Source organism: Chanodichthys erythropterus, chromosome 5 (genome assembly GCF_024489055.1).
Source record: "Chanodichthys erythropterus isolate Z2021 chromosome 5, ASM2448905v1, whole genome shotgun sequence".
In the NCBI taxonomy this organism is placed as follows: Eukaryota; Metazoa; Chordata; class Actinopteri; order Cypriniformes; family Xenocyprididae; genus Chanodichthys; species Chanodichthys erythropterus.
Window position 1 is genome coordinate 31,659,137 of NC_090225.1, and position 25,642 is coordinate 31,684,778.

General features: G+C 38.7%; 1 protein-coding gene across 2 annotated transcripts; it reads left to right on the forward strand.

Annotated features, from left to right (window-relative positions):
- Positions 1-4,896: 4,896 nt before the first annotated feature.
- On the forward strand, positions 4,897-24,481 carry efemp1 (EGF containing fibulin extracellular matrix protein 1). 2 transcript variants are annotated; one of them, XM_067385481.1, is made up of 11 exons: positions 4,897-4,957; positions 5,372-5,459; positions 6,751-6,799; positions 6,909-7,163; positions 7,962-8,084; positions 9,809-9,928; positions 14,702-14,821; positions 15,843-15,962; positions 18,673-18,796; positions 18,904-19,096; positions 23,000-24,481. In XM_067385481.1, exons 2-11 carry the CDS (start codon positions 5,379-5,381, stop codon positions 23,159-23,161), a joined length of 1,347 nt encoding a protein of 448 aa, XP_067241582.1. In that variant the 5' UTR covers positions 4,897-4,957; positions 5,372-5,378; the 3' UTR covers positions 23,162-24,481. The 2 variants fall into 2 exon arrangements, with proteins under 2 accessions (XP_067241582.1, XP_067241583.1); XM_067385482.1 differs by lacking the exon at positions 9,809-9,928.
- The last annotated feature ends 1,161 nt before the right edge of the window (positions 24,482-25,642 follow it).

Below are 25,642 nucleotides of genomic sequence, written 5' to 3' on the forward strand. Positions count from 1 at the left end.
TTTGAAGGATATTATAAAAACGGGTTTTCCAATCATCTTTTCAATGATCTCATTGCCAACAGTTTCAAACTCATGCACATTCACCTCCTTTTTGGCAACAACACCAATGTTTCTGTGATATGCGTCTGGAGAGAATGGTGTGCAAATGCTAAGCTTTTCCTTGATTGGTTTTCTATATCAGAGTGATCTCTCTTCATCCTTGCTTCTGAGGATTCTCATTGTTGGTCGTGTAGGTGAGGTCATTGAATTCCTGCTTGGCGTTGTTGTATTTAGATGTACTTAAAAACATACTAAAATTTTTCCAAAGTTTGACTCCAAGAAAGGCCCCATTTTCAAAATGGCGGCCATCAGGTCCTTAAAATGACCATTACTCCTTTGTATTCCTCCTTGACCAGGAATACTGGTGCCTGATAAATGTTTTGACCATGTAATATTCCAATTACCATATTTGCATGATTGATAATGGGTGTAGACATGGTCCACAATGATGGTCCACTTCCATGGGTCAAGCCTCCACTACTTTTCAAGGATTGCATCAATGTCTGCTGGTTGCTGTGGCGGATCACATAGAAACCCCTGGAAAACTCATGTACATCAGGATGTCTGGTCTCGAGTTGGCACATTTCTTGGAGGTAGAAATATGCAGATTTCAGGTTGTTGTAGTGCCTAGCGGCGGCAAATATTGGCAGACAGTCCAAAATTGCACACAAGTGCATCTTCCAAGAACCTGTACGGTCAAGTCGGTCAAGTCTGTGTTTTTAGCAAAAAAAAAAAAAAGGGTATGTGTCCAAAAACATGTACTGAGTAGGAGTTACATGACATAGGCTAAATCGTTTACATCTCTGGTTCACCCCAAACAAAGATAAAACCTTACAGTAATCTCACAAAATCATGTATTCCATAAGTATTTAATCATGTCAGTGCAATTTAGAAGTCCAATAGATGGGGTTAGACACCAAGATGACTTGGCTAGGTCAAATAATGAAGGAGATAGGATATTTTAAGGGCTTCCTGCCCATCTTGGACGCCATCTTGAAAATTACACCTTTCTAGTGGTCAAACTTTGGTAAACTTTTAGTATGTTATTAAGGACATCTAATACTACAAAAAACAGCTGAGAAACCTTTTGTTAGGATTTTTTTAGGGTTAGGTGTTTTCTTTTCCATATATGCAGCCGCCTACAAGTCAACTCGCTTCTCAGAGTGAACTGTGATTTTCCCATCTCTTACAAACTCAGTCTTTTTCAGCATCAGGTCTTCTTCAAGGATGTTCCTGCAAAGATGGTTTTCTGTACAACAGGTTCTTCCATCTCTGCATGGGACTTTTGGAGCTATCTCAGAGTGACCACTGGGTTCTTCCTCACCTCTAAACCCAAATTCCTTCTTGCCCAGATGCTCAATATGTCTGGATGGACGGCCAATTCTAGGGAGGTTCTGGGTCATGCCAAGCTTCTTCCATTTAGAGGCCACTGTGGTTCTGCAACCAATCAATCAAAGCCTTGGCAGTCATTTATAAATTACATTTATGTTGAGTCAGAGACCAAGCCGGGTCTAGCAGAGCAGGGAATCAAGACAGAGCCGCTGGAGCTGATGACTACCAAGGCTGAGCTTGAAGCCACGGGAGTGCCGGTTTCACATTCACTTGATGTCTTCGAACCCCGATGCATTTGAATTCATCTTACATCATCTAACCCACGCACAACACATGATAGAAAACAACGTGGTCAATATATTGTTAATTTGGTTCATTATGCACAACAGAGGGAATGACACTAGAGTCTAGCTGTTTCTGCTACTTGCAAACAGACTCTTTTGAGGATACAGCTGAGCCAACTATTTGGTGCGAAAGCCCCTTTTGCCACCTATATTTTTTTGGCACTCTGCATGATTATACAGCATGTGCATGTGTTTTAGAAGAGTGATCATGCAGTTTTACTTCCTAAACAAGTGCGGACCTGAGTTTTGAGTTGCTATCATATTCACGCCACAGTTCCATTGCAACCTAAATTGGACAGCTGCTTACAGGTAGTCTGAGGTTCAGTACCATGTCTGCATGACAGCTTTCATATTACCAAACCATGCTCTGATTTGAATTAAACTGTCAGTGTGAAAGCACCCTAAGTGTGGTAGAGGACCCGTTGCTGATGGTTGCCACATTATCAGCTATATAGGTGGCAAAAGGACCTTTCGCACCAAATAGTTATAGGAACTAGCCACTAGGATAGTTCCCTGAGGATTAATTTCTCCCCCGGGCCATGTTCCTGGTTGCATTCGCACTGGCATTAGGAACTCTGAAGCGGCTGACAGCAGCGTCCTTAAGTGCAGCGTTAACAAACGTCAAAAACCGGTAGATGGAGGACGCCGTGATCGGAGCGGTGTTTGTTGTGTGTCGTGGGTTTCGTATTAATGAGATGGACTGTAAACACATAATTTATGCGATTGAAAGAGCAAAATGGGACTAAGTCCGTGTTTACAGCTGGTATTAAGATGTGTTTTGGTCAATCGGGTCACAAGTGGACGATGCTAAATACAGGTGTGAATGGGGTGTAAAAAGTTTTACGCTTTCAGGGTCCACTTTGGACCAGGTAGTAGAAAACGCATTAGTCCGGATTGCTTTCGTAGTTTAGACAATCACGTGGTCAAATAGCTGCAAAAGGCCGCCTACTCTCCACCTACTGACCTAATGCGTAAACATTAGGGGAAGCACGCTAGAAAATTTTTTTCAGCTGAAGTCCCAATTTTGGTTTGAAGATGAAAAATGTACCAAGCACAATGTTCTCTCACCATTCCTGATTTCTAACATGCACTACGCCTTTGGCTTGCTTAGTTGGAGACACTTGACATTTGACTTGACATTTGATATTCAACAGTGCTTTGATCTGCCTGCATTGACATTAAAAGCTGCTGTGCAGCCAAAATTATATGCCAGTTATCACTGTAAAGCTGCTTTGACTGCATTGTAAAAAGCGCTATATAAATAAAGGTGACTTAACTTGACTACAGCATTCAGCCAGTCTTGCACCTGTCAGAGCAGGAATCAAAGCTGCTGCTCTCTGTGTTTTTCTGTCTTCTCCGGTCACATTCATATGTAAATTGCATGAGCTTTCTTCATCCATTAGATTGAAAGATCTGAAAAAGCCCATACGTGTACCCGCCCATAGACTCTCCCCTCAAAGAAATCAGGACAGAAGTGGTTTAAAGTGGACAAAAGAGACTGATTAAAATACCAGGTGTAAACGGGTATGTCTCCCTCGTTCACTTGTGATCCAATCAACCAAAACGCATCTTAATACCAGGTGTAAACAGGGCCTAAAGAGATGAAATCTCCTATGACAACTTGCAGTGTTACATATCATCAATGCAGAGAAAAGACAGGTAAATGCTATTATCACTGTTTTCCATGTTTGTGTATATGTTTACACAGCTTTTTAAAAATGGCAGGTGCCGGAGTTTGACATGCGTTTAGCCAATCAACATATACCTACCTCAATGGTATCTCCTATAGTGCTACTCTGAAGTAGGAGTTCCCCCAAATGGAGTTCCAAGAACTAAAATCGTTCCTAGTTCCTGCGGTGCGAACACAGCAAAATCAAGGTACTTCCGCTAAGAGTTCTAGGAACTATATAAAGGTTCCTCTGGTGCGAAAGCACCTGAAGTCATCAGCAGTCAGAGAAGAAGCGGGCAGGGGTAGAGAGGATAAAGGTGGTGACAATTCTAGGTGCCCCTGTGATTTGCATGATCTCACCTGAATCGAGGGCCTCATCCACCTCCCCAAGGAACATGACATCAGTTCACACAGCAACAACCTACACCGGGCCCTGGATACCCTACAGCCCTGGGCAGAGTAGAGAGGAGGATGTTGTGAATAGATTCCGGTTGTCCGAGTCAGCAGAGAACAGTATGTGTTTGTTTGGACTCACTGAGACCCGTGAGCCTTCCGTACGAGCCGATCACTGAATGGTTCTCACGTCCTCATTTCCATCACCTGTGCTTCATGTCCTGTTTGTATGTTCAAATAACCTGACTGTTCAGCGAGGTCTCATTAGCCGAGCTCCGTTTCCAGTGTTTCCTGCTATTGTAGGTCTGATTACGGCTCTAATTTGCAGCTCTTGTGTTTAAATGATTGCATTTTGGATTCAGTTTTTTGTTTTGTGGATTGTTGTGTTTTGACCAAACTTAAACTCCATATTTAGTACCTGAATCATTAATATTGCAACATCTATGTACATGTAATAAACACGTGAATGAATATAGTAAAATATGCTTTTAACAGCTTTTAAAAGTAATAGTGCAACATAAATGAGCAAGAATGCTCATGCATCACAAAACCTCATTATGTTTAGCATGTTTATATATATAATCCAATGCAAAGTGGACAATTTCCAATTGAATCTGGAGAGGCACTTACACAGAGATGCTTGCATAAAGTGATCAAGTGCATAAATAATATTATTATTATTATTTATAAAAAGCCTTTCTCGAAGCTCAAGGTCACTTTACAATAGAATTAAGACAACATGCAGTAACGAAATCCTTTAAGATGAAGAAAGCACAAAAAACTGAGATGCTATGAAGAGCAGTTCCAGTGAGTTATTTTCATTTCATATACTTCTCAGATTCTAGAGGACATTTATGATTAATGCATTGAAATGAGAAACAATATGGACTCGAATACACTTGACAATGCCATTACAAAGTCTCCGCACAATGCCTGGCATCAGTGAGTTTATTAAACAGCCTGTGGAGGGAGACACATCCTGCCCTTCCTCGAGCCCAAGAAACAAACACATCCAACTCCTGCAGCGGGAAACAACCTGTTCACCGCTCCCACATTCCTGCAGCGGCCATGACGTCACGAAGCCTTCCTCAAACATCCCTGACATTCCGAATCCGACATCAGACCCTCATCATCCTCCGGACTGAGCTCCAGACTCCCGACGCGTCTCACAGCGGCTCAGGTGAGTGTTAGCGCATGTTGTCTGGTGCAGTTCATGAATATGAAGCGTTATATGAGCTGTGATAAAGTTCAGTTTGTTTTGCACAAACATTATGATTTATAAGAACCTCATTTAATAAAAGTGACTAGGGTTAAAAATGATGACTTTGCGTTTTGGGTTCGAAGTGAAGTGAACAGAGCCTGTGCAGAAGCAGATCATATTTAAGTGCTCGTGTTATCGCACAGTATTTATATGAAACGTTGTTCTAAGTGTTTTATGGCTGCATTATCAGTAGCACTTTAAAAGGCATTTCTAGAGAAGTATGCGAAGTGACTGGAGCTGAGCCAATGACAGCAGAATGAAGTGTTCTCACATGTTCAGCAGTGATGCATCTACAGGTGTTAAGTGTTCTTTTGATTTCTTTAACCCATGTAGAACCAGCATGATGTTGGGAATCTACCTGCTAATGACAGTAGTTGCCTGTGTTGTTTCTCAAGAGGCAGAAGAGCCTGTGTCATATACGGCAAGTGCATTATTTACATATAGAGCTGTCACAATTATTGATTAATCAGACAAAAAGTATCAACATCTTGGTGATCCTGGAGCAACATTCCAATCAACCAATCAGATTTGTGGGGCAAGTTTACAGTTTATGTCAAGTGTGGTCTTAACAAGGGTTAGGTGCTTCTACATCAGTGCGATTCACCATCAAGTCCCTCTGATTTTACGGTAGGGTTGGTTTAGGGGTAGGGAGAGGGTTAAAGGATTAGTTCACTTTCAAATTAAATTTTCCTGATAATTTACTCACCCCCATGTCATCCAAGATGTTCATGTCTTTCTTTCTTCAGTCAAGAAGACATTAAGGTTTTTGAGGAAAACATTCCAGGATTATTCTCCATATAGTGGACTTCAATGGACTCCAAATGGTCCAAATGTTAGTTTCAGTGCAGCTTCAAAGAGCCCTACATGATCCCAGATGATGAATAAGAGTCTTATCTAGAGAAACCATTGTTCATTTTCTATGACTAAATTGAACTAAAATGTCATATACAATATGCTTGTGCAAGTATACTGTATAACAAATAGTTCAAACTCTGACCTGTGGAGGGCAGTAATACACTTAGCAGCGTCTGCACTGCTGAAATTCAAATAGAGACGAAGAAGAGAGCTAGTTCAAGATGAGCATTTATGGTTAAAATGTATATATATATATATATATTTTTTTTTTTTGAAAATGAGTGATTTTTTCTCTAGATAAGACCCTAACTTCTCATCTGGGATCATGTAGAGATCTTTGAAGCTGCACTGAAACTGTAATTTTGACCTTCAACCGTTTGGTGCCCATTGAAGTCCACTATAAGGAGAATAATCCTGGAATGATTTCCTCAAAAACCTTAATTTCTTTTCGACTGAAGAAAGAAAGACATGAACATCTTGGATGACATGGGGGAGAGTAAATTACCACGAAATTTTAATTTGAAAGTGAACTAATCCTTTAAGACTAAATTTTCAGACAGGAATGTCTCACTTGGCAAAATCACGGTGATCTAATCGGAATTTTTTTTTTAGATATATTGCAGTTTAATTTAAAATAAAATGCTGCCATCGATTAAAGAACTGGCATAAAATGTGGCAGGGCAGAAAAACACTTTTGTAAAATACTCAAAGGTCTTCCTTCATATGAAATGATCATAACAGACCTACATACATACAGCTAAATAATAGATATGATTATTTTGTTATTACAGCCCATAATTATGTTAAATTGACAGGCAAAAGATTCTCTTACAGTGATTTTTTTTTATTATTCACAGCAGTGCACAGAAGGCTATGAATATGATCCCATTAAAGAGGTATGCAAAGGTAATAAAATAATATTGTTGATATAATATTCTCTCTCTCAGCTGTTGTCTTTTTGTCTTTGAGAACATGATTCCAAAGCCTAACCCCAGTTTTCTCTCCATGTGAACAGACATTGACGAGTGTGCCCTTGTCTCTGACGCCTGCAAAGGGGGCATGAAGTGCATAAACCACTATGGCGGTTACCTCTGCCTCCCTCAGAACGCCCAGATTTTCATCAGTAATGGGGACGAATCATCACAGTCCACTGACCCTGTTCCCCAGAGCCCGCTGAACCCCACTAACCCACAGACCCGCTCAAACCACAGAGCTGCAGACACGCAGTGTTCGCCTGGATTCACACGGGATGAGCAGAACTTCTGTCAAGGTACGACAGCAGGATTTGAGGAAAGCACTGATTCAGTGGGTCAAGACAGATTCCTTGTTGCTACACAACGACAGTGTAATGGCTGAGATCTGCTGATTTGAATTCTCAGTGTAGCTTCATAGTTAAATAGTGGAGTTCAAAGTTCAAGTTGAATGTTCATGACGTTCATGAGCTGGTTGCTGCTTTTCCCCATCATTGATTCCCAGAAAAGTTACATTTCAGAATTCTATTCCAAAAGGTTCTGAACTAAAAAGTTGCTTTTGAGTCATTAAACGGAAAACATACATTTTGGAAAATGTAATTTTCCCAGAAAATCCATTTAAATTCACATTATAATTTCAGTAAAGGCAACATTTTAGACAAATTTATTTTATTCTATAAGCAAACTGATATTACATATAAACAGACTGATATTCCATTGAAAAACAAACATGAAAATATGAAATATGTTCTTTTGGTCTCTAATAATGTTTTCCATTTTTAATACAAAAACATTGTTCATGGAACGTTTTATTGAAATTCTTCTAACATTTTTTAAATGTTACTACTTGTTTCAGAACGTTCAGAGAACATTCAAAAGTTACATTCCCATAAAGGATACAATGGAATGTTTCCTTAACGTTTTCATAGCCAAGAAAAGTAAATAAACATTTTTAAAACATTAAAAAAACAGACATTTTGAAAGTCGAGAGAACACTCAGTAACAACATTAAAGAACATATTTTATGTGATAAATGAGTGATTTACTAGATTTGCATTTACCATGGTATGCATTGATCAGTGTGTGTGTTTGGACAGACGTAGACGAATGCACTCACGGCACACACACCTGCAGTGCAGAGCAGACCTGCTACAACACCAGAGGCTCCTACACCTGCCAGTGTCATCCTGGATACCAGAAACACGGAGAACAGTGTGTGGGTGAGTTCACACTGCAATCCAGTCAGCAGAGCCACTTACTGATAGAAGAGGCAGACACTGGATAAGGTACAGGGTCAGCAGGTTTTTGCTGGATGAACTAATGTGGTCTTACAGTGGTTTACTTGTCCATATGGGGAAAACTGTAAAAGAGAAGGTATACTAGCCTGGGAAGCTTTATTTTCCCTCATTGACCTACTTTCTAGTAGTATTTTAATCTGTGGGAGAAATGGTGGAGATTGACTGCAGATATTGCATTTAAAATGTTTCCGACTTTCAGTGATCTTCTCTAATGTTTTCAACGTCAAATAAATACTTTGGTGAAACAATAATACACTTATTTATATTTCAAGTGTCCTCTAAATGATAATTTTATACTAGTAAAATAAATAAAAACGAATATGGTCTTTCAAAAGGGTCTCAGTGATGCACCGAAATAAAAATTGGCTAAAAAAAAGAAAAATCGTTCTACTTACATTTCTTGGTTGGTTGGCAACAATAGTTGCCAGCATTTTCTTTCATGCATGCTAATGCACGCCCATAGCACTCTGACCCCCAGTTTCATAGACGAGGCTTAAATATAGATTCGTACAGGTTAATAAATAAATAAATTCACACAGGTTTGGAACAACTTGAGGGTGAGTAAATGATGACAGAATTTTCATTTTTGGGTGAACTATCCCTTTAATCTAGTCCCAGACTAAAATGCATGTTTGAGCTGTTTTTAACTGAAAGAAACAAGCACTGACATATCTTAAAATATGTCAGAGCCATTGTTTTGTCTCAAGATGCACACCAGTAATGCTTTTTTCTAGGGTAAGTTTTTTAAAAGCTACTTAAATGTTCTAATTGAACTAAAGCCTAATCCTGGCTTAGTCTATGCCCTGTCTATGAAACCAGGCCATTGTGTTCAAAACAAACAATCTCATTTACATTTATCCATTTAGCAGATGCTTTTATCCAAAGCGAATTACAAAAGCAATTCGTCACAGAGCCTGCAATATTCGTAAAACACTTTGCCAGTTCTATTAGACAGCTAGATAGGGAAGCAAGCTCGAGAGGAGGAGAAACGCAGAGAAGAAAAAGTTTTTTGTCTTTTGTTTTTGCAGAAGATGTGTATTTTAGCTGCTTTTTGAGAGTTGTGATGTTCTTAGCAGTTCAGATGAAGGTCAGCAGCTCATTCCACCAGAGAGGAGCAGAGAGGGTGAAGGTTCTGGAAAGTTGACTTTGTGCCTCGTTGTGAAGGTGTTCAGTGACTGCTGGTGGGTGGGAGTGTACACTTGTTTCGAGGAAGAATACAAGTACAGTCAGCTTAGCATCTATTTGTGCATTAAATTACAGTACACATATTTGTGAATTGTATTGCAAAGAAAAGTGGTTTTGTGCATTCTTCCGGTGTGTGCATTCCTGTGCATTTGTGGACCTGTTGCATGCATGTGTGGAAGGTTTAGTCAATATATTTAGTCAATACATTCCTAAGACTCAGTTAAGTTACTGAAGTAAAGTTCTCAGTCTAAGGTCCCCCCTCAAATTTCCCTGAAATCCCTGTGAATGTTTCATTAATTAATCTAAAATGCATTGTCAATACTTGTCCTTCCACATCAGATTTGGTCTATCAAAAAATAACCATCATCACAGAAAAAAGAAGGAGACGTTGCTATCGCCCTGCAAATCTGTCAAGAATCCCATAGGTTATATGAGCACTGCTTGTGTTAACCTCTTTGCAGATAGAAATGAGTGTCTGCTGTCACACTACTGCATGCACAGATGTGTGAACACTGCTGGCTCTTACTACTGCGAGTGTAATGATGGCTACCAGCTCGCCAGCAACAACCACAGCTGTATAGGTGAGTTAAAGACCAGACCTGCCTTTTTAATCTGCACAGCTCTGCTCACATGTGTGTGTGTGTGTGTGTGTGTGTGTGTGTGTGTGTGAGAGTGAGTGTGTTCAATGGAATTCAAGATATCCTTCAGTATCCTGTTTTGCCTTTGCTTTCACCCTCTGGTGGACAAATCCTGTCCTTAACAACACACACTTCTGATCTACCGCTCATCCTTCTCTTTATAAGCAGTACATTTCATTAAGCCAATGAATTAAAATTGCATGGGGTTAAAGGGAGTTAAGATAGCAATCAGTGTTTTTAAGTGTTATATTCACTGTAGAAGAATCAATATTGGGCAACATACAGGACGTTTCTTATATATTAGAGTAATAGATTAAATAATAGACATAGTCGGTTACTCTTATGATCACGTTCAATACCATTAAGTGAGATGTCAACACAATAAATGGGCAAGAAGTCTCTCAGATTAGCATGCTTCAAAGTTCTGCCAAGAATTTGATTTCAGATCTTTCACAAAGGAATTTAAAAGGTCTCGTGGGATAGACAGGATCAAGAGGAGCTTCACATTAAAGGTGAAATCTGTTAGCACAACATGTTTTAAAAGGAGAGAAAGCAGTTGGGATCAATCCCAAGGTTTCAAAGCTGTCATTTGCAAATCAACATTGGTAAGTTGTTCTGAGAACAGTAAGGAATGTGAAACTTTGCCTAACTTCTGAATCAAAGCTTGAAGATCTTTGCCAATGAATTATGTTCTTTGATCAACAACATGATAAGGAATTCCTCAGTGAGGAAAGGTTTCCTGCAAAAGCATTTTTATTTGGAAATCATGCACTCAAGAACACACTGATAAGAGCGGCTCTTAGGACCAGTACAAACACACCGAAAAAGCATCCAAGGTCCTGTAGGTCTATCTGCAGGGAAAGATTTTGTCAAGCCTCGTGAAGAACAGAAGAATGTTTCTTTTATGATCAGTTCTTAAGATGCATGTGGTGACCAACTATAACTATAACTTGCTTTTAAGACTCGGTGAAGAAATACACTAAACAACTTGAGAGAAAATGGCATTATATATTTCCACCATGTGGACACGCCCTACTAATTAAAAAAATAATTTGCTCAAGAATGCAGATTCATTTAGGATTGAAACTCCACTGTGTGTTGCTCAGAGATATGCAATTGTTCTGTTGTGGCTTTGTTTAAAAAAAATATTATTGTCAAAATGAGACAATATTGTATCTTAAATGTAGCTGTAACATTGTGGTTGTGGATTGGAAGTAGTAGCAGAGACAAGGATCTAGTCACAGGGTGTTTTATGAAAGAAAACAATGGCAGAACCAGCATAGGAGACCACAGCAGAGTTAGAGGGATGGAGAATAATGGCAGAGCCCAGGGAACAGTGTACTACAGTGGACTAGGGATTTGGAAGACAAAGGTGGAGAAGGTAGGGGAAGACCAGGGCGGAGTTGGAGGACCGGAGGAGCAGGGCCATGCTGCAGGAGACCCAAGGTGGAAACAGAGGATTGGAGGGTCAAGGTGGATCCGGGAGATCGGAAGAAAAAGGTGGAGCCAGTAGGAATGAGGACAACAATAGAGTCAAAGTGATGTAGGAACCCGGCAGAGCAAAAGGTGTGAAGGTCCAGAAGACCAAGGTGGAGCCAGAAGATCAAAAGGGCACAGCGAGGCCAGAAGGATGAAGAGCCGCAGTGGAGCCGAAGGTTTGTAGGGCCAAGGTGGAATCAGGGGCATGGAGGGTCGAAGTTGAGCCTAAATGTCCTAGGTTTAGGCCACGTCTCGGAAGACCACAGTGGATCTGGCAAGCCAGGAGACTGTGGTTGCACCGGTGAAGCCAGAGAATTGTGGAGAGCATGAACAGGGGACCACAGTGGACCAGGGATTTGGAATACTGAGGTAGAGAAAGTGGAATACCAGGGCGCAGCTGGAGGACAGCAGGAGCAGGGCCATGCTGCTAGAGCAAAAGGGGTGAAGGTCCGGAAGTCCAAGGTGCAGCCAGAAAATCAAAAGACAATGGTAAGGCCAGAAGGATTAGGGACTGCTGTGGAGTCAGAAGGATGAAGAACTGCAGTGGAGACGAAGGTTTGTAGGGCCAAGGTGGAATCAGGGGCATAGAGGGAAGAAGTGGAGCCTAAATGTCCCAGGCTTAGGCCACGTCTCGGAAGACCACAGTGGATCTGGCAAGCCATGAGACCATGGTTGCATGAATTAGGGAGAGCTGGCAGAGCAGGAGGATCAGAGGACCAGGGTGGATCCAGGGCATCGGAAGAAAGAGGTGGAGCCGAATGGAAGAACATGGTAGAGCAAAAGGTGTGAAGGTCCGGAAGAGCCAGAAAATCAAAAGGCTACGGTGCCTTGGTGGAGCCGAGGGTTTGTAGGGCCAAGGTGGAATCAGGGGTTCGGAGGGCCGAAGTGGAGCTTAAAGGTCAAAGGTCCTAGGCTTAGGCCATGACTCTGAAGACCTCAGTGGATCTAGCAAGCCAGGAGACCGTGGTCACACCGGTGAAACCAGAGAATTAGGGAGAGCTGGCAGAGCAGGAGGAACAATTGACCACAGCAGAGCCAGGGATTTAGAAGGCCGAGGTTGAGAAGGTGGGGAGACAAGGGTGGAGCTGTAGGACTGGAGGAGCAGGGCCATGCTGCAGAATTGGAGACCCAAGGTGGAACCAGAGGATCAGAGGACCAGGGTGGATCCAGGGCATCGGAAGAAAGAGGTGGAGCCGGATGGAAGAACATGGTAGAGCTAAAGGTGTGAAGGTCCGGATGAGCCAGAAGATCAAAAGGCCACGGTGAGGCCTGAAGGATGAGGGATTGCTGTGGAGCCAGAAGGATGAAGAGCCTTGGTGGAGCCGAGGGTTTGTAGGGCCAAGGCGGAATCAGGGGCTCGGAGGGCCGAAGTGGAGCTTAAAGGTCAAAGGTCCTAGGCTTAGGCCATGACTCTGAAGACCTCAGTGGATCTAGCAAGCCAGGAGACCGTGGTCGCACCGGTGAAACCAGAGAATTGGGGAGAGCTGGCAGAGCAGGAGGATGATGAGAAGTCAGAGGAGCCAATGAAGACCCTGGCAGAGTCGGTGGAGGAGGAAGGTGTAGGAACACGAGAGCAGAACTAGGTTAAACGAGATGGGAGAAGAGTTGGGAGAAGCAATAAACTGCACAAATTTTTCACATTTTTATCATATGTTTATTAGTGCAAAACTTAACTTAATGTTACTACTGCAGGATATGAAGTGATGTGACATGTAGCCAAGTATGGTTTCCCATACTTGGAATTTGTGCTCTGCATTTCAACCATCCAAGTGCACACACACAGCAGTGATTATTGAACACACACTGAACACACACCCAGAGCAGTGGGCAGCCATATTTGCTGCGGCGCCCGGGAAGCGATTGGGGGTTAGGTGTCTTGTTCAAGGGCACCTCAGTTGTGGGTAATGAGAGTAGAAGAGGGCGCTGTTCATTCACTCCCCCCTCTTACATTTCCTGCCTACTGAGACTTGAACCCATGACCTTAGGGCTACAAGTCAGACTCTCTAACCATTAGGCCACAACTGCCCCTATGTGTGTTGTTTAGTTGCTGCTCTGCTAGGGACTGATGACACTCAAGCAGCAGCATGTTTTAACTGATCTACAGGAATATTTATATTAATCAAAATATGGCATTTTGTCTGATCTCAACAATATTTCTATTTGCCCAATGTGAAACAACATTCAAAGTGAACACACTAGTGACTAGGTGGTACTTGGATGTTCTGATAGGTTTGAGAACCACTGCTTTCATCTGATGGGCATTTCAAGAGTGCGTTGACTCTAGGATAAATTGATGCCAGTTCTACAAATTCACAGCCTTTCTCTTGAGGACAATTGATGGCCAACCTTGATTTTATGGGTTCATTAAGTCCGGCTCAATAAAAAGAGGTCTGTCACTGATGGGATACTGAGTTTCTTGGCATGAAAGGTCCAAAAACTCATGGGTGAGGAGGAGGATTTAAACAGCCGTTATGTCCATTTTTAACTAGGTTCTTCTGTAACGTTGTGGTTGTGGAGTGAGAGTGGAATGTGGAGTGGAATGAGTAGTAGATGTGAGGATCTAATTACAGGCTGTTTTATGAAAAAAAAACAAAACAAAAAAAACCTCTGAAACACCAAAGAACATATAATACAGAAGGAAAAACATGTCACACTTTAATTGTTTGAACTAAAACATTGACATAGCAAAACAAGAACCAACAAAGGACATTTGAAACAAAGGGCTATATCATACACAGGATAATGATTAACTAAACTAGACACAGGTGAACATAATCACTATTAACTTTTTGATCATTAAACTGTTGTATAAAATAGTACATTTGCAATTGTGCCTTTATTCTGGAAAAACAGCACTCTTGCTCGTATGATATTGCACATCTATATCGTATGATATAAATATAAGACATTATAAGAATATAAGGCATTTTTGCCCTCATGTCTTGATTTTCAGTGTCATTCTAATAAGTTTCATTATGAAGTGAAAGTGAGCACTATTAAGGCCTGTTTTTGTTTGGGTAAAACAGAATTAATAATGTCAGCTCACACATCATTAAAACAACAATTACAATACATATCACACACTTTGGCTTGTTTTGGAACTGTTTTTTATTGTGGGAGAAGATATATAAAATATTATGCTGAATGTCACCATGAGTAGATTAAATGTAGACAGAGTGCACGTACAGTATAATTGTACTCATGTTAGTAACTGAATGGATTTGGCTTGTGTTTCAGATGTGAATGAGTGTGATCTGGCTCAGCCGTGCCAGCATCAGTGTTTCAACCTGCTGGGCTCGTACATCTGCCAGTGTGATCAGGGTTATGAACTCGCCCCGGATTCAGTCTCTTGTGTGGGTCAGTGCTGATGCTGCATGTTCCTGTGCTTGATTTGAGTACACTCTCTACTTACTCGAGTGCATTATTTTGAACACGCTGTGAGCGCTGAAAAATGCTCAGTGCTTATATAGTAATGAGAGCTGCCCAAAGGGAATTTAAATAATTTTTTACTTCAAAGATTCTAAAGAAATGGTTTCAGTTAGAGGTAAAGATAAATGAACACCAGATTTGTAAATCAACAGTCCACAAGAGGGCGCAATGAATAAATACAAATCAAACAACTGCTATATCGTTTATTGCAAGGAACAAGTCTGGCTGTTGACAAGAAAGTGCTGAATTAAAACAGCTATTCAAACATATTATATATATGAATTTAAATATGCATCAATATTAAAAAAACACAATAGTGTAGTAATTTTTGTGATTACACTATTGTAATAAAGTATTTTGAATTCTTTATAGGCCAGTTGTTGGTCTTTGATCCACTGCGTTGTAAGGGAAATATCGCACATATCGTGCATATTACATATTTGCTTTGCATATTTATGATTAATTTCATATGTTTGGGTTGAGTTAATTAATCTGCTTGCAAAGTGCTTCAGTTTACCTTGTTTATTTACTCAGCAAAACTGAAATGCATTTGTATATGTGCATTTTCATCTAAAATTCAGCAAATGTTCGATTTCCAAATTTTAATTGTTTATTATTTCATTCTTTATCATCAGCTAGATTGTTCTAGACAAAGATCATTATGCTTGAGTCAAGTCAAGTCACCTTTATTTTTATAGCACTTCATGCAATAGAAATTGTTTCAAAGCAGCTTCTCAATAATAAACAGAAAGTAACAGAACTGATGACGAAAACGTCATCAAATATGAGGCAAATTCAAATTCAGCTCTAAAAAGACAATATTGTCATTATTCAGATCAAATCAGTTCATTGTTGGTTCAGTTCAGTTCAATAAGTGAGTAAAGTTCATCAATTATGAAACAAGTTCAATTCAGCCTGGTTGAACAATGTTGTTCTGGTGTGTGTCTAGACATCGATGAGTGCGCCTTCTCCAGCTACATGTGCCAGTACGTGTGTATGAACAGCCCGGGCGGATATTCCTGCACCTGCCCAGAGGGATATCAACTGCAGAGAACAAGAATGTGTCAAGGTATCGACCTCCTCCTTCATAAAATATAGCGCTCATCTTTGCCTGGCCTCATCTCTATCCATCCACACCCAGATATTTCACATCAGAGCAAGATGGGCCAGGAATTCTCAAACACATGCTCATGGAAACAATGCAGGGCCCAAATGTTGCTTCACCCCCTCTGTTACTTTTTTTTTTTCTTTTTTATTTCTTTAATCGATAAGTATGAAACAGAAAGGCTGTTTATTTGTTCTAAACTGACAGAAAGATGTTAGATGAACTTTGTTTTGCATATCTTGCTATAGTCTTTGTCATGGTGCCTATACCCTTACATGAAAGAAAGTTGTTGCGCTCACAGTTGCAAAAATCTTGTTTCCTTCAGGTGCGTAGAACCAAAAGAAATAAACTTGAGCAAAACAGAAAAAAGTGGCTGGTCGCACACTGAATCCAAAAAAAGACTGAAGTCTAGAAAAATACAAAATTTATTATATAAATTGCATTGTGCAAAAAAGTGCAAAGTGCAAGTGAATTAAAAACGGAAGAGCAGACGTTATATCCTTATACCCTATACCTATACCCTTACAAAAATAAGTATACTTCAAGTTCATTTTATGAAGTATACTTAAATAAAGTTCAAGTATGTTTTTAAGTATGCTTTATGTAGTAAGTATACTAGTAGTATACTTGTAAGTGTACTGTTTCAATACTACTTGGGACTAAATTGGCCCACTTTAGTGTATAAAAGTATACTTTATGTGTAACAGTTGTAAACTGAGTACACCTAGTTTACAACTATGCTTTTCATTTGTACTTATAGGTATACTAATAGCTTACTAGTTAAATACTTAAATACACATTTTTTAGTTTATGAAAGTACACTTTGAAGTATACTCTCAGTAAACTACTAGTTTAGTAGTTCTATACTGAAAGTTTTCTTTAGGTGAACTTAACGTCATACTTATAGTTTACTATTTATACTTTATTTTGGCACTTTAAGTATACTTATATTTTCCTATTTAGGTATTAATTTTTATACTTGAAATGTACCTTTAACTGTACTTTAAGTAGATTTTATCTACACAACCAGTGCACTATACAAAGATTCACATACCTATCTTTTGTGTAATTTTTTGTTTTATGCATTTTATTTAAGTATCATTTTAAGTATATTTCTGAAAAGTACATAAAAACTAGATTGAAAGTATAGTTTTAGTTTAAAATAAGTATGCCAATAGCACACTTGAATGAACTTCTTTTTCTTTTTTTTCTTTTTTTTTGTGAGGGTAACAGTAGGTGTGTTCATCATGTGAATGGAATTTCTATTGGCAATGTTACACTCTTAGAAAAAAATTTGAATGGGGTTCTGGACTCAGTTTAAAGAACTCTGTATGCCAAAAAGGGTCTATATAAGGAGAGATGTCTTAAATGACTGCATAATACTTTCATGTTTAACAGACTATTTCATTTTTTATATATATATAGTGATAAGGTATGTTTATGAGCTGTTGAATTAATCTAAATTAAAAAAAAAAAAAGATTTATTACTTGTAGCTGAATCCACAAAATGACCTCATGATGGGAACTCCTAAAGGGCTCTCTCTCTCTCTCTCTCTCTCTCTCTCTCTCTCTCTCTATATATATATATGAAGCCCCTGACGGAACACTTTAAGGTTCCATATAGAACCTTTTATTCTAAGAGTGTACTTCTGTAATTTGACGTATTTCTCACTGAAACAGTACATTCAACATGAAAAATGTGTTTTTTTGTGCAAGACAGCAATATAGTCAAAGCAACATCTGTTCAGCATTAAGATAATCCATAAATTAAAATCAATCAGGAAAAAGACAAGTTTTAAGACATGAAAAACTGTTAAATTTTGCCAAATTGGATTTAGTGCCAACAAGAAGAACGTCTTGTATTTAGCTTGAGAAAATTGCACAAGAACCAGGATTTGATCTCATCTAAACAGTCCCAGAGGGAAGAAGAAAGAAGAGTAGAATTAGACTTGGACGACAAAGAGAGCTAAGTGTCATCCCCATAGCAGTGGAAATTAATACCAAATTTCCTAAAAATATGACCCAGAGGTAATAGGTAGATAATAAATAAAAGAGGGCCCAAGACAGAGCCTTGAGGAACACCAGTGGTAACAGATGAGGAATATGATTGAGTGCGACCAAAGAAATGGGATCTAAACCAAGTGAGAGGGACACCAGTAATACCAATAGAGATTAATCTATCTAAAATAACTTCATGAGAATTGGTATTGAAGACTATATATATATATATATATATATATATATATATATATATATATATATATATATATATATATATATATATATATTACTTTGATCAAGCAAGATGAGTATAGCTAAGAGTCCAGAATCATCCGCCATCAACAGATCACTGCTAACATGGCTGTCTCTGTACCATGTAATGGATGGAAACCAGACTGAAATTGTTCAAACAGATTGTTTTTCAAAAGGTGAGCACGGACCTAATCTGCAACAATCTTTCTAATGTTTTTGAAAGAAATGGTCAATTACAAATTAGATGAAAGTTGGCAAAATTATTAGGGTCAGCACTAGATTTCTTAAGCCTTGCAGTATTACATCAGTCTTGAGAGATGAAGGAGCACCAAGGAGCGAGATTGGAAGTTGTAAGTTCTGCATTCTCATATATTATAGATATGACATATTTCTAATCGCAATCTGTTCTCTGGTCTGGAAGACATCAACGAGTGTGAAACGGGCCATGAGTGTAGGGAAGATGAGATGTGCTGGAACTATTATGGAGGCCATCGCTGTTACCCTCAGAACCCGTGTCAGGAGCCGTACGTGCTGACAGCAGAAAAGTAAGAAATGAAGAGCACAGACACCCACCAGAGACACTTTCAAGTTGTGACTGAACGCATTTAAGCATGAAAAAAAAAAAGAGTTATCTTCTTGCTTTCATTCCTAGCCGGTGTTCGTGCCAGTCTGCGGCTGCGTGTCGAGGCCTGCCGCAGTCTATCGTTTACAAATACATGAGTCTTCATTCGGAGCGCAGCGTACCGGCAGATATCTTTCAGATTCAAGCCACAAACATCTTCCCCAGCGCTCACTACACCTTCAGGATTAAAGCTGGAAATGATGGAGGAGAGTTCTTCCTTAGGGTGAGTAACCAACACTCAAGTGTCACACCCTTACAAAATGAACCACGGTTTCACTACAGCACCTATAGCCATTTAATTTGATGATTCTTTCTGTCAAAATATATTCTTGGCCGTTTTAAACATGTTTAAAGTGGTGGCTTAATTTTATCATTGTCAATTTGATTCAAATGATTGAATGATGCAAACAGAGTTCATTTCTGTACAGCAGCTCTAAAAGACAGTAGTGTCCTTGATCAGCTGAAGTCAGTTCAGTGGTTTGTTGAACTATTGTGGTTTGACCACTGAGTGGCGCTGTAAGCCAGCTGTATTAGCAACAAGCTGTTTATGGGCAAATTCAGTATTACTGATCATCAGTCTTTCCCTCTTCTCTCATTTGAACAGTTAGGCAAGGTAATGCCCACCAGGTTTATTTGTGTAGTGCATTTCCCTCACATGAATTAGTTTTGATTTCCCTGGTAGCACAACATCATGAGAAAACAGAATGAGATGGGCTCTGTCCTGACTGTTTCCCTAAGAGCAGTGCTTGCTGCATCACATGTTATGGGTTTAATTCAGCATTTGGTGAGCACTGTGAGTTTAATACTCTCTCTGTCACTGCCACCTTTTAAAATGCTCCTTTAATTTAGGTGTGTGTGAGAGAGGTGTGATGCTTAAATGTCTTTGTAGCGAGGTATGAAGAAAAAGGTAGGAACCAGCAAACATTTCACACATAACTTTATTCATAAAATAAACAAACAACAAAATGAATGTAAAAGCCCCTCACGGACGAGTGCCGCACGCACATAAACAACATAAATAGTCCAGGCCTGGTCCTCTCTCATCCTTCACTGTCGTCGCTCCTCCTTTTATGCTTCCGAGCTCCTCAATGACAAAAGAAAAATATCTGCCACAAGGTTCAGAAAAATAAATACAGTTTTCCTTGAAGCTTTTTTAAAAAGATTACGAGTCACTTCAGTTAAAAAAGAAGATGGGAAAGACAACCCTTGTGAAAAAATAGTATACTTAAGCACAATTTATTTGTATGTACTTTAGTATAACTAAATGTACTTGTGGCACGCTATAAATTGGGATACTTAAAGTCTGCTAAATCGGAACAACTAATTTTGTACTAAATGCATTTTAGTTGTCCAAAAGCAGTGCTGAAGTTCAACTAAAGCTGTATTAAATATACTTGTTTGTGCTAAAGTGGAACTATTCCAAGTATACTTAAGTACACTTTAAATATACTCTTGTATTTAAGTTTTGAAATGCAGAATTCACTCAGCATAAACTTCAAATGTATTTTGGTGACATTAGAATTGCAATTCAATTATACTGTAAGAGTGTTGAACATACATTAATATTATACTGATAACAAAGTTTTAGTGATGTTAAAACACATTGCAATGGCATTCCAAGTTAACATGTAGTGTGCTAATGGCATCATTATAGTGTGCTTTAAATAAGTTACAGCTTTAGAATATGCCTTTTACAGACAGCACCAGTATACCAGTAACTTACTTACCCAGTGAACATCAGTGAGACAATACGAACAGATTTATAAGTATATTGAAAACAGGATCCAGTACGTGGATACGCTGGAATCAAACCCGGGTCACGCGGGCCGCTGTTGCACAAGAGCACCCGGCTTACCTGTTGCGCCACCACACAGATATAAACTACGTTAAACTGGTGTTGCTTTGTGTTCTCTCTATACTGTTACAACTACAGCTATAAGCGCACAGACTTTATAAATGACAACTATTAATGACAGCACAAGTTATGGATTAAAAGACTGTGAATTGCCGACAAAATTATTAATATAGACACAGCGGTGCGTGAAAATAAACGTGAAACAGCTGGTTGCTATACAACACGAACATGCATTAAACTTTAAGCTGTTGAAGAAATAAAACCATTAGACACAACATTAAATATCAAGAATGTTTTGCTTCCCTTTTACCTGACATGATCTGTCATTAACGCAACATGAAGCAATTGCATAAACGGCACATTAGTTTTATTCTTGTGCGCGCACTAAAACACAGACAGTTCTGTTAATTGTTCTGTTAATCTGTTAAATATTGTAGCATTTTCAAACAACAATGAGACGTGCTATTGGAAAGGGGTGTTTATTTGGGCTGTTGTAGGCCACAACCCACGCCGTACACACCCCGACTTGAACAGAGAACCGCACTTGAAACAGCGAGGCAACCTTCTGCTCCCTTCTCCCCACTTTCCCTCACACACACACACCAGGGGTGGAGCTTCTTCGCATATTTAACTCAAACATATAATAAACATATAAAAATGAACAGAATGCAACATAAGCATTAAACTCCTTGTCATCTGCAACACAATAGTGTGCACTCCAGTGAGTTCGGTTGTTTAGCAAAAGTACAGCAAAACTGATTGTTGGTGAGTGTGATGGCATTGGCTTTACGGCGTGTTCAAAACATATCAATCATTGAGGTTCAACCAATAGTAGGACATTGGGGCAGGCCAATGGGGGTCAAGGTTTAGCTTCAGCAGTTACAGGGTTTTCAAGTCATGTCAGAAAGAATGTATTTAAAATGCCCATGAACATCAGCACAACTCATAATTATGAGTTTATGTAACTCTGGATTTCCTTAAGAGTTTCAGAGTTAAGTACGTGACGGTGAGAAAACATGTCAGAGGCAATGGATGCAGAGTCTGCCCCAGTGAAAAAACCCTACCAAAATGTATTTAAAATAGGCCTACATTCATTTCACACTAACTAAAAACCCATTAATATACAGTAGTCAGCATTTGAAGTGGATCAAAAAAGTTGTCCTTAGAAGAAGGTTGTAGGAAACTTTGATGAAGGGTTTTGATCCGCTCCAAATGTTGACTATTTACAGACATACTGACATAAATATTTTAATTAAACTTTATTTGCAGTTCTTCTTTATTGCACAATGCATATTTATAAAAATGAAGCCTAAAATGTGTTTAATATCACTATTAATAAGGATAGTATGATCACTGTATAATTTGAATGCAAGATATATATACTTGTACTAAAGTATACTTGCAATAGTTCCACTTTAGCACAATCAAATATACTTAAGTATATCTTTAGATGGACCTCAACACAAAAATTCATGTTCCAGTTTAGCAGACTTTAAGTATACCAATTTAGTATACTAAAAGTACAATTGCAGGGTATTTATATTAAGTACATGCAAATGTAAATGCAATTATAGTACACTTAGCATAAAATAAATGTATTAAAATAGATTTTAGTATATTTATTTTTCACTAGGGAAATCATGCTGTTTTAAGTTTGACTTGTTGATTTTCATAACCCATCTTCAAAAATAAATGTACTAAGATGCTTTACAATAGGTCAGATTAGTTAATGTTTATTAATGAATGAACTAACAAAGAGCAATACATTTGTTGCAGTATTTATTCATCTTTTCATGTGCTTCATCTAAGTTTATATAAATACTGTGATCAATAGTATCAAAAGTGGCATTAAGATCTAACAGCATCAGTGCAGCACAGTATTTCCAGAATCCACCCTTAACAAACTGTAATTAGTAGCCTAGTCTCACATTATCTATTATGAATGACTTCTTGACACCACTGTGCACATTGTTGTGGGTTACAATCCCTTGTTTGATAACCTGTTTTATTTTTTGTTTGTTTGTTTTGTCTGCACTATTTATTTCTGCATATATTATACATGGCAAATTAAAGAACAAATAAAATCCATAGAAAATGTTGCACATTTTATATTTTCTCTACATGTGCTTGGAGTCTTCCGCTATCTTGAGAAATAATCTTCTTATTATCTTATTATATTCTGCCACCATAATTGATTAAATTTGATGATAGATTTGGGAATATTGCTCTCTTTGTATCTGATTTGCGTATGTTTGTCCTTCATTGCATTAGCGCTTCAGCAGCGTCGGTGCGATGCTGGTCTTGACCAAGTCCCTGGAGGGTCCGCTGGAGCTGATCGTGGATCTGGAGATGATCACTCAACACACGCTGATGAACTATCGCTCCAGCTCTTTACTACGGCTCACCATCGTCGTGGGACCCTACGCTTTCTAACACTTCCGCTGCTTCACACTTTTATACATATCCGGACCGCTTGCATTAAAGTCAGACAGCAAGATGTTATGCACTTTTATCTCGCAGTCATCATAAAATAAACAGACTCTTATTCAGGGCTCCAGACTATCACTAAAATGGCTGCTGATGTGCCCATCATTTAAAATATAACTGGTTAAAATAATATTGGTTAACTCACATTATATCATCGTTATCTGGGGCCGAGTCGAAGAGGGGTCGTGATCAGGAGAGATTGAGGCTAATATTTAGTTCACTGCATCTCCTTGATCAACCACAGTCAACAGAGCTTTGAACAAACACATACAAATAAATGAAGGATGAGTGATTGTTAGTCTCACACAAACACACACACACACACTCTCTACAGCACGTTTACCAAAGGCATCATCTAAGGCTGTCTATATTAATCTGGATACATTTGAAAATGGCAATTTTGTTTCAAAACACTCCTCATCCACACTGAAAACACTTAAATCATCTTACTGCGCATGCGTGAAACAATAAAAGCTGACTGAGATGATACTGAAAAAGCAGACGTAAGAAATTTCTCACACTATTCTTCTGGCACAATCATTAACAAAATGTCTTACCACTTACTTTATAATGCGGAGGCTGTCAAGTCTTCCCTTTCTTTTTGAAAAACTCTGAAAGGTCAATTTATTCATAATCATTTTTTAGGTCTGGAGCCCTGCTAATTTAAGAAACAGCACACACATTTTTACAGTATCGTGTCTTTATTAAATATTCCTGCACATGGTTGCACTTATAATTCATTGATGTGAAGGTTTACGTGACTGAAAGACTCTTTCTTCAACCCCCCCCTCCACAACTTTTTTAATAGATATAAATGGTAAAATTATGGTCATATGTTAAAGCAGAAGTTTTAGATCTTTTGATTGATTGTATTGTATTTTATCAGTAAACATTATGTTTACTGATACTCCCACATATTAAACGTTTGCCACTCCTCAGTATAGGTATCATTTGCTGGTTTAGTTAACATACAGTATGATTTGCACTGATGACATGACAATATCCTGATTCTGGCTTCGCATTTACTCATAATTCATCTGCTCTGCTTTTAAATAAACATTTTAGACTGAAATAATTCTCTAGCTGAAACACAGATGTCCATATCCACATCTCACAGCCTTTAACAAGGATAAAAAAAAATACAACATCAATAATCTGTTAATAATAGAACTTATTATTTTATTAAAATGTATTTTTAATTGTTGACCATGAATATTTGTACTCTTGAACCAAAACTATGTTAAAAATAAAAGGAAATAAATCTCATATGTAAAGGTTTTTTCATTTATTGAGATTTGTTTTATTCATACAATGGTACAGTTTTGGGATGCACCAATAAATCGGCCGATAAAAGCAATTATGTGCGCTATCAGCCATTGTTTAAAAACAGCTGATGATCTGGGCGGATTATATCCTGTCAGTCAAAAGAGGGTGGAAAAAAGGTGTCAGACTTCAACTCATACTGTGTGAAGAAAATTTCTGTTGTGTTGAATTTAGGCCAATTTAACGTGACCATAACGCATTAACACAAGCTCACTTTAAAGTCCCCGTGAACCGGCAGTTGGTAATGTCTTTTCTCCAGTGTTGTGACGTATTTCCAAGCGAAACATATTGAATAGAGGGCAGAGTTTTACTTTAGCGCTCCTCCTCTCCATCTCTCACTCATAGCAGACGAACGGTTGCAGAAGAGTGGTTTATGCGTTTTCAACCGAAGTCGTCAAACTGACGTTATCAGAGAAGGAACGCCATTCCAGACCGGAAGTAACTTTTCTGATTTTAATTAAAGATTACTGCGACAAACAATTTTTTCGGTGTTTTAACTTGCACGGATTAATTGTTCACCACAAGACTAGTAATATGCACTAACAAAGTAAATAGGGTCAATTTTGATTTCATGCTGACTTTAACACAATTTAAAAAATAGAGATGTTAAAACTAGATTCTATTTGACCCTACGAATCCAAGTAGATAAAGCTGAAAGAACTCCAAAAGGGGTGGAGTCTTCACACACAAAGACTTTAACTTCCGCCAAATGTTGTTGAAAATAAACAAATTAAACAGTTGCTTACTGAAAGAGGAACTGATCATACATAAAATTTAAGCATATGTTAAAGTTATAAAGCATGCTATATAAATAAATATGCCTGTTGTTGGAAATTCAAAAGCAAAGATATTTATAAAACGAGCAGAAACCGTCCTAAATTTGATCTTACGATCATTTCTCCGATGTGCGTACGCCTCTCTTTCAGATGTGAAATCTATAAATCGCAAATGATCTTGAACTCGCGCAGTTGAGTGGTTTCAGTTCTCCGCGTTTTAAACGACACCTAATTAATGTAATTTACATATAAAAGATCACCTGTCATCGTCCAAATCCTTGACGAGCTGCAAGAATAGCTTAAGTTTCCAAAAGCATGCAGTAATCTG

Excerpts from the sequence above, each read along its gene's own strand:
- efemp1 (XM_067385481.1), top strand. The coding sequence starts at position 5,379 with ATGATGTTGGGAATCTACCTGCTAATGACAGTAGTTGCCTGTGTTGTT. Across the intron at positions 7,164-7,961 it reads TGAGCAGAACTTCTGTCAAG|ACGTAGACGAATGCACTCAC; the intron begins GTACGACAGCAG and ends GTGTTTGGACAG. Across the intron at positions 18,797-18,903 it reads TACGTGCTGACAGCAGAAAA|CCGGTGTTCGTGCCAGTCTG; the intron begins GTAAGAAATGAA and ends TTTCATTCCTAG.